The following is a 10,000-nucleotide window of genomic DNA, read 5'->3' as shown; positions in this document are numbered from 1 at the left end:
TACATATTATAAAAAGTAGCTCTGACTCCTGAACTGGTGTTACTCGTGCGTCAGAAGTCAGTTCCTTCCCATTCAATTATTAAAAAGTATTACAAAGGTTCTTATTACTAATTACTGTAAGTAAATCCAAACCGTGTGTGCGTGAGTGTGTAAATGTGTGTGTGTGTGTGTATAATTGAGCGTGTGATGTGGATGTTCATTTATGAGGTAGTTAATAGTTTCTCAACGTCTTCATAATTAAGTTGTTTTAGCCATGTTTTAGTTTTGACTTTTAATTGATAGTTATTAATGTCCTTTATTCTTAAAAATTGATTTATTTTTTTATAAAATTTAGTGCGTGACTGTTATATGGTTGCTGCGCAAATTTACTTTTAACATTATTGTAAGGAAATCGATCTCTTCTTCTGAAATTAGTTGTGGGTAGGAGTGGGACAACTGTTTTATGGTATTTTTTGTATACATAGGTGTACAAAAAGTTTTCTCACAGATTAAACATCCGCCTTTTCATAAACCTTTTTTGTTGAAAATCGGAATGGCAAAAACATAATTACTTTAAGTAGTGCTCGCTGGGCACGCTCAGCCATTAACATATGGGTTTTGGCAGCGGCACCCCATGAACAAATACAATACCTAAGTATACATTCTGCTAGAGCTTTATACGTTCTTATTAAGAGGGGAATATCCGCAATATGCATGAGCGTTTTAAAAATGTATATTAATTTTCTTATTCTTTTGGAAACTGATGCTATGTGTTTATTCCAACTAAGCGTTTCATCTATAATTATACCCAAGTATTTGATGTTTCATACTCTAGATAAGCTTGTGCATGTACAATGGGGGCGTGATACGCTGTCGATTCTATTACATGGATATGTCTGAGTGTACAACTTCGAGTTTTTTGGTAGTGATGCCTTAGTTTTACTGAAACAGATATACTTCGTCTTACTGGTATTAAGTGTTAATAGGTTGTCTTCCAGCCAAGAAATAATAGTGGAAAGTCCATTTTCTGCCAGGTGGTGCACATCCGCCCACGTAGGCAACATATTATTTCTTTTGCATAAAACTTATGTTATGAACTCAATTACTTGAAACCATTAAAATTCATTTATTTCATGATTACAATAAGAACAAAACTTATTACTATATTATTAAATAACACACATTTAAAATTTAGCAGAACATAAGTATAAGAAGCTTGAGTATATCTTTACCGTGAAAACCTGTTACTTAATTAATTAATGAGGCAGAAATTACGACGGAATGGATGCAAATACAATTAATTTATGAAATACAATACACCTAATGTTTTTTATTTCATATTTTTCATACAAAAGATAGAGGTTTAAAATTAGTTTGTCTAAAATTCAATTTCAAAAGTTATACAATAAATTATAAAAAAATATATATTTAGAGGCGTACCTATATTTTATATCATTATATAAACATTTTTCTTCTTCCTTAGTTTTATAAACTCTTTTTACATATGACATAATTATATAATCTTAAGTATGACTAGGTACTTAGGGTTAGATAGGATTAGGTTGTTATGCAAATTATATTAAATACATTTATTAACTTCAAGTAAATTTAGTTTGCATGAGCATGATGAATCGTACACATGTTATACATATGATTTTAAAAGATTACGAGATCCTTGAATATTATATTAATATACATCGTTTAAATCTGAGAATGAAATAATCATAATCCACAACTTCATCCTATAAGAGAGCAGAGAACTCACATCAGTGGTCTTCTCTGCCCATAGACATCGATTTCTACTACTACAACCGTTTATAGGTGAAAACATTTTTTTTTTCAAGTATTTAATAATAGACACAAAAGACTTAGATTTTCGTGTTTGAGTGCCTCAGCTTAATCAGTGGAATCGTCTGGATAATGATGCACGCAATATTCCAACTGCACAATCCACTTATTATTCTGTAAATATATAAATTATGTAATTATCAATTATTATGCAAAAAATAACTTAATTATACCTAAAAATATTAAAAATAACTTCACACCTTTTCATCGTAAGATCCATATTTAGATATGTTCACATTGAAGACATACTTCGGCACCTCCAAGAAAGGGGGATTAATATGGACCTGTCAAACATAAATGATATTATTTAAAATATAAATATTATATGATTAGGAAAATTATAAATAATGTATAAAAACATACTATTTCGTCCAAGACCTCCATTAATACTTTGTAGTCATCTTCGTCGATCCAATCGTTCTCCGAGGCCTCATCAATATCAATCGCCGGTGTTGCAAATGAAGGCATAGGCCCTGTAAGAGTTATTGGTATTGGGTACAGCGAAAAATTGAAAAAAATAATTGATTACTAAAGTATATAAGTATATAAGCCGTATTATAAATATAAAAACTTTATTACAGATTTTTTCAATTTTTTAGATACATACAAGGATAATCTTCATCGTCGTCCGAGTCCGGTCCTTGTAATGCCTCCCATTGCCTGTCTGTAAGCAATTAAAATATAAAAATCGTATTCAAAAATAAAAAAAAATCTTACATTATTTTTCTAATATAAAAATACTTACTATAACAGTCCTTGAATAATTTAGTAGCCGCAGCAATTTCTTCTTGCGTAAACTAAAATAAAAAAGAGCGTCTTCTTAGTACATATTGATTTCATATATATTATTAGACCGTTAATATTATTTATATCCTCTCTGACACTGACGTTTCCAGTTTCGAGCGACTCCTTCGAAAAAAGGAGTCCCTCGTCCAAAATGTCGTGATCATCGGTAATAGTGATCTTATAGGTCGACTCGCTTAGAAGATACATCATTATTACTTTTTTCGTCGTTTGTACCTGAAAACAAATTTTTGTTGTACAAAATTGCAGCGAACGTATTTACTTACATGTAACTTTACCTATTATATTATACTACTATCATAGAAAGCTTCACATTTAACATTTGATTGAAATCAATAATTTGCAGTGGAAGTCGGGAGGGGGCCGCTGCTGTTGTATCGGAAATGCGTGGACTCCTCCTCGCCCACTCGATGCAACTTTGGTTGCGGGAGAAGGGTTGGGGGTGGCGGTAGAAGGGTTGGGAGTGAAAGGTGAGAGGGATATCAGATACTGTAGATCATAGATAAATTTTTAACAAATTAAATACATGCATAATATGGAGTATATTATATCATCGTGAGGATTATACTCATGCAGGTTGCATGTGTCTAATTTCATTGAAATTATGCCACATGTATATTCTACCAACCCGCATAGGAGCAGCGTAGTGGAATAAGCTCCAAACCTTCTCCTCATAAGGGAGTGGAGGCCTTAGCCCAGCAGTGGCACATTCACAGGCTGTTACTGTACTGTACTGTAATATACTCAATGGTCGCGCATTAGCGATGTAAGGAATGGTTAATTTTTCTAACGGCACCAATGTCTATGGGCATTGGCGACTACTTACCATCGGGTGGCCGATGTGCCCGTGCGCCTACCTTATATTTTGAAACAAAATAGCATGACTACAGTTGTCTTATATTCATCAAACAACATACGCACAAAACGAATTCAATATCACATGCAACGGCATTGCTTCAAAAATATAAAAAAATATATATATTTAACAAATTCGACCAGCTCAAATTTAATATAAGTTTTATTATTAACATTCACATTGCTAAAAAAATAAAATTTTGTAATTGACTATTTCTAATTACTTATATAAATCATTAGTAACTTACCTTTGATGAAAACTGCAGACAAAACACTTCCGTGACTTACTGTTACGCTAGCACAAGTTAATTAACTTGAAGATTAATTAATATTCAATTGATTTATTAATATGATTTTCTATCAAGCACGCGTGATTTTAGTAGCGATGCAGAGAGCTGAATGCCTAGATTTTCGCCGGGTGGAGCTAGATTCAGGTAACTGCGCATGTCTAGTTTGTCTGATAGCGGAATTGAGAGAAGAATGGGTTTGATTTACGGGAGAAAACGAGCGAGATAGATGATTTAAATATAAGCATCGCGTGATGCACGGGGGTATATTTCCCAGGAAAATTTAGTGCATCCCTCTTGTAGATCAATACAGCAATTTAGGTCATCGGTTAAATGTTAAAGGTGATTCGTTGACGTCAAAGCTGCCCACGTGTAATCTGATGCTGGGCGGCAAGGCGTGGCCAATATAAGATCAAGATATAATTTTGTATTCCGAGGTACTTTTATTCAAGGATTAATGGCAATTACAAATAATAATGGAAAATGTCCTTTTCTCTTCATATTAAAAAAACATAGTCCCATGCCACATCTGTCTGTCTTTCTGAACGAGATAAAAATAAACCCAAAAACTACCGAACAGATTCGTATACTTACGTTTTTCAAAAATGGACGTAGGCATCTGTGACGAAGATTTAGGCGTATAAGTATACATTATGATTTTTTGTAAATTGGCAAATCATGCATTCTGGGAGCTTTATTGGCTTATGCCTATATTGCTTATGCTATATGCGTATACCAATTAAGCTATACGATTTTTATATATAGTATATAAAAATGTTTTATCTAGATAGAATATAAATAGTGAAAAAGTATGTTTGTCGGTTTGTTACGCGCAACAACGGAACAGCAAATCCAATGCTCTTTTGCAGATTTAGGACTGAGGAGTGATGCAGCTACTTTTTATGATACGAGTATAATACACGCAAATAAAGCCTTGGATAATATTTAATAATTCACATAAATAGGATTGTCACTTGATTAGATGCTACGAATATATTTTATTTTAAATAATATTATAAACTACGACAGGATTTTGCTGAAATATTACTCATTTTTATTTATAATATAAAATTTATCACTCAGATCCTAAAGAACTTGACAAGACCTCTCAAAATTAAAAAAGTAATGGCCCGTAAATGTCCCACTGCTGGCCAGGCCACTGAGTTCGTGAGCTCAAAGCAAATCTTCTCTTAGTCCCTTAACTTTCTTTAGTTTGGGTGGATGTAGCACATGTGAATATTGCACATCAAACTGGCAGAATTTCAAAAGGTTCATTCAGGAATTTTCGTTTTAGAAGAGGTACTTCCAGCTGTAATCGTGAGCAGAATTGTACAATTATCAAAGCACATAAAAATTAGAATAATCTAATTAATTTAACTTTTTATATAACGTCATTATTTATATAATTATAATGTTATTTATTTATTTATTTATTTATTTATTTACTAGTAAGCGTTTTAACAATCATTTCTCCTTAATCACTATAATTTTCTAATACTAATAATCTATCCTTATGATAAGAATATCATAAGGACTTTGCAGTAATATTTTTATGTGCTTAAAATATTTAGGAGAGCTTGGACAATCGTTACCTTGTATTACGAGTGCCATTACTATCCCTCGGATCTGAACCCGCGAAACTTACTTTTGTTAAAATCTCGTTATCTTATTATCTCGTCATAATTATCTTAATTAATATGATTTTTAATATGATCTTAATTCGTAGTGCTTATCCCATTTAAAATAGTAATTGATGATCTAATTGCTTTTTCTGACATTTTGTATACCGCAGGGAAGTTCGATTCGAATTTCGAATTATATTTATAAATTAATTTAATTGAAATTTAAATATAAACGTATTTTAATGAAATTCAAAATTGTATTAGATTACCGAATATTTTTTATTTGATTACATAATATTTATACAATAATACAATAACCGTCTTCATCGTTTTCAAATAAAGTGTTATTTTTGTTAACAAAAGAGCATAGCACCTACCGCGTATAATACTAGTATCTTCTGTCTATTTGTTTTGATTAGTCTTTGAGAAAAATGTACTGATTGTTTGATCTTCGTAATAATCAGTAACAGTAACAGTAACAGCCTGTTAATGTCCCACTGCTGGGCTAAGGCCTCCTCTCCCTTTTGAGGAGAAGGTCGTAATAATCACAAGTGACAAATACTAGCTCTCTTTTTTTTGCTCTATTTTAAATACGCCATTTCTTTTACACGACATGGTAAGGTTTACTTACCTTGCATATAAAACACAGTCTATGTATGCTGTCGTGCAATATTTTTTGCGTTTGTTTCTTTAGAGTATAAAAAGTATATACTGTTTGAGCTTCTTGTAATAATACAAAAATATAACAATATGTTATTTTCAGAAACCATTATAAATGTTTCGTACTTAACACTTTTAAAAATAATATATATATTTTTGAGTCGTCGATCCCATAGTCGCTTAAGACCAGGGTCTTTAATCAGTGCGTCTTACCTATAATGACGTACGGTACCGAAAAACTTGGACACTCACCGTAGGACTGGTCAACAAGCTTAAGATCGCTCAGCAAGCTATGGAACGCGCGATGCTTGGGGTTTTTGTGGCAGATAGAATCCGAAATGAGGACATTCGACATCGCGTGTAGAATTAGAGCGCTGAAGTGGGAGTGGACTGTTCATGTCTCTAGGCGCTTTCATTGCCGATGAAGCCGACACGTGTTAGAGTGGAGACCACGCTAAAGCAAACGTACCCTGATACCCTACGGCAACGTGTACCGACGATTTAAAAAGGGTGGCGGGCTGCCCAAGATCAGGATAGTTGGCGTTCTTTGGCTTTCGTCCAGCAGTGGACGGCGAAACCCTGATAAAAATAATAATAATAAAAACGTAACTGATCGCTGTCTGAATATGTAGTATGATCGCTGTCTGAATAAGTAATATGAGCAAAATCAAGCCTTTATCAGTGCAATAGGCCTAAAACAATGATTATAAGAATTTTTGTCTGTTTATCTGTTTGTTTGATTTGGGTGCGATTTTCACTAATGTATTGTGGCAAACTTCAATTAGATTTAGTGTTTCTTTTATTTCAATCAGCTTATAAATAGAAAAGTTCGGTCAATCGAAAGAATCATAGCGAACATTTAATTCGATAAAAATGCTATAAAATAACTGTTCAGATGAATTGGCAACTTTAGCTACCTATAAATGATAGTCGGTAAAATGATGATTATTTGAAGTTTAAAGAACAAAACAAAGTTAAAAAATAGACAGTTTCAGAGATTTAAATTTTCCCAATGTAAGCTTAGCTCAGATCTATATGATCAATCATATTAAATAAGGTTCAGCTTTGCTGGACATACGTCGGTTAAACGCGCCCACGCATATTTGTAAAGCACGCCTATTGTCGCGCTGTTGTCTATAGCATTGAGTTATTTGCAGCGAACGCACAGCGTACAGCGACGCTCCTTGGTAAACCTCCTTGGTAAATTTTAGGGTAGAACCCTATTACGGATATAAAAAGATTTGTTTTTAATACTATATATCTAACTAGCTATTGCCCGCGCTTTCGCTCGCGTGTAAGTATAGGTAATGGATAAATGGTTGACTTAAGGGAATGCTGTTTTTCTCTTGGCCAATAGTATGTTGTCCTATGTAGATCCGGTTGCAGCAAATATCAATAAATACGAATATAAAACTTAAAATACTTAAACAACTAGTTATTTAAATATATTTTTTATTGCTATAATTAGAATCAGAAAGGTGAGAACAGTTTTAAAACATGAACTTTGTTTTTTTGTCGGTTTACACAGTAAACCGAGTTTCCTCAAATGTTAAAATTATAAATTAATAAACTACATTATTAAAAATTTAGACAATTTAACATAATTTTTTACCTCTTTCTACCATCTATAAGCCGATGTTTTATACTACTGTAGATGTTTAAACAACAACTTATCTTGAAAAACCATAAACGCCATAAAAATATAATCTTCACCTTGACAGTGTTGACATTTATTTAATTTATGACATATAGCCATTTTGATATAATAATTATAATTAAAATAATCATATCATATGATAATATTGACGTTTAACGTTTTTACACACGTAAGCGCCATTATATAGAAAATAAATTGTCTCTAGAATGTTAATAGAATTATCTTTTAATTGATAACAAAGTACAATTATAGGAAATATATTTTTTATTTATATAACAAATAAAAAATAGGTTACTACTTTTAAATTATCCTTCAATTTGTGAAAAATCATAAATATAGTGGTTCATGTCCTAAATATTTTTTGCAATTTTTGCATTACATAAAACCTTAAATCAGATTTCTGGCAATAAGTGTATATATTATCAATAATAAATAAATAGTAAGTAAGTTTAAGTTAAACTTACTAAAAATATATTTTTAATAAAATAGTGAAACTGGAAGGTAATAATAATAACAATGTACGAATAATCGAAAGTATATTTATATCTTAATATTTATTTCAATTCACCGCTATTAATTTCTGTTGTCATGGCCACATCATCTCATCCATCATTTTTGGTTGCCATAACAATATTTTTGTATAAAAACGAATGACGTTCCAAAATAAGCTGATCGGGTATTAAGATTTGTTGTCACTCGAATGTGACGCCAGTAATGGTTACAGGCTTGGTGGACCGTACAGTCTTTAACTGTCGTGGCATGGCATGGCTTGGCTTGGCTTTGCTTGTCTCGTCTTGGCATGTGGCGTGGTCTTATGTAGCGTGGCATTATATAGCGCAGCGTTGTGATATGACGTTACAATAGCCTTTATAAATAATATACAAAGAAGTCAATTAAGATTTGCTACTTAATACGTTTGTCCTCTTAACTCTTCACTATTATCTTCCGTGGCATTTATTACTTTTTGATCTAAAAACATTGTAATATGCGCCTTACTGTGTGGTAACATTAACAGCCTGTGAATGTCCTACTGCTGGGCTAAGGCCTCTTCTCCTTTTTTGAGGTGAATGTTTGGAGCTTATTCCACCACGCTACTCCAATGCTGGTTGGTGGAATACACATGTGGCAGAATTTCAGTGAAATTAGACACATGCAGGTTTCCTCACTATGTTTTCCTTCACCGTCATACACGAGATGAATTTAAAAAAACCCAAATTAAGCACATGTAAATTCAGTAAGGCTTGCCCGGGTTTGAACGCACGATCATCGATTAAGAATCACGCGTTCTAACCACAAGGCCATCTCTTGGCTCTTACTGTGTAGTAAAGTAGTGTTTTATTAGTTGAAGAGAATAGATTCAAATAATATCTATAGAAAAACCTACGGCGTATCTATCTTTTAGAGATAAAGTAGAGCACATCGACTTCTGTACCGTTCAACCAATTATGAAATGAGAATTGCTCGTCTCGTAGCACCTGTCGGAATTCCAGGTCCTGATCATTTAAATTTTGGTTATTTTTGTGTTTTCTAATAACTCCTTCATTTTCTTAAAGACAACATTTTAAGACAATAAATCTATAAAACTAAATTTTATTAAAATTAATGAATGATAAATGTAAATATAGACTTATTTGAAAAATATCTTTTTAGATTTTCTATAACTTTTGTGAAAAGAATTTATTATATTAAAATAATAAAAGACGACATTGATTCCATTTATTAAAGTTTACATTAAATATTTAAATAAGGAATGTAATATAACATAGTATATAAAACTAATTTAATTAAAAACAATCAAAGTAAATATTATCTAACACATAGTATTATTAACAAAAACGTTTTAAACTGTGATACCTAAAGCTAAAACAACGTTAACTTTATATAAAACAAACTGTAACCGAATCGAATAAACTTATTTATCACCAAACAACTAACAAATAATTGAATAAACTCTTCGAATTCTTACTTCCTAAACATCTATAAATTATTAAGATAAAATTGAAGTGTAACTTCCAACCTACTACTACCACTACTCGTATATAACGGCTATAAACTAAACTACATACACCGAGATGAAAGATTAAAAGCTAAAGGTCACTCTTCAGAGATGATTATGACACACACATCGGTGGTTATACAAATTTATTTAATATTGACGTAAATCGTAGGGTTTGCCTTTTTTATAGTTATAATAATGTCATAATCATCCTTGAAGTCTGGTGCGTACTGAAGCGTCGACATCGAGCAAAGCCGGATATGCCTAAGGAAATTATACTACAAGCTGATTC

At 32.0% G+C, this 10,000-nt stretch overlaps 1 protein-coding gene across 1 annotated transcript; it reads right to left on the bottom strand.

Annotated features, from left to right (window-relative positions):
- Positions 1–1,493: 1,493 nt before the first annotated feature.
- LOC126780421 (uncharacterized) lies at positions 1,494–3,865 on the bottom strand. The gene is made up of 7 exons (XM_050504902.1): positions 3,735–3,865; positions 2,716–2,847; positions 2,573–2,624; positions 2,435–2,491; positions 2,191–2,300; positions 2,028–2,111; positions 1,494–1,941 (listed from the first exon to the last, which is right to left on the bottom strand). Exons 2-7 carry the CDS (start codon positions 2,821–2,823, stop codon positions 1,876–1,878), a joined length of 477 nt encoding a protein of 158 aa, XP_050360859.1. The 5' UTR covers positions 2,824–2,847; positions 3,735–3,865; the 3' UTR covers positions 1,494–1,875.
- Positions 3,866–10,000: the final 6,135 nt, after the last annotated feature.

This window comes from Nymphalis io, chromosome Z (assembly GCF_905147045.1).
Source record: "Nymphalis io chromosome Z, ilAglIoxx1.1, whole genome shotgun sequence".
Classification (NCBI taxonomy): Eukaryota; Metazoa; Arthropoda; class Insecta; order Lepidoptera; family Nymphalidae; genus Nymphalis; species Nymphalis io.
Note: the sequence above shows the minus strand (reverse complement) of the source record. Positions and strands in the feature narration are given on the sequence as shown.

Excerpts from the sequence above, each read along its gene's own strand:
- LOC126780421 (XM_050504902.1), bottom strand. The coding sequence starts at position 2,823 with ATGATGTATCTTCTAAGCGAGTCGACCTATAAGATCACTATTACCGAT. Across the intron at positions 2,112-2,190 it reads TGGAGGTCTTGGACGAAATA|GTCCATATTAATCCCCCTTT; the intron begins GTATGTTTTTAT and ends TATGTTTGACAG. Across the intron at positions 1,942-2,027 it reads ATGGATCTTACGATGAAAAG|AATAATAAGTGGATTGTGCA; the intron begins GTGTGAAGTTAT and ends ATATATTTACAG.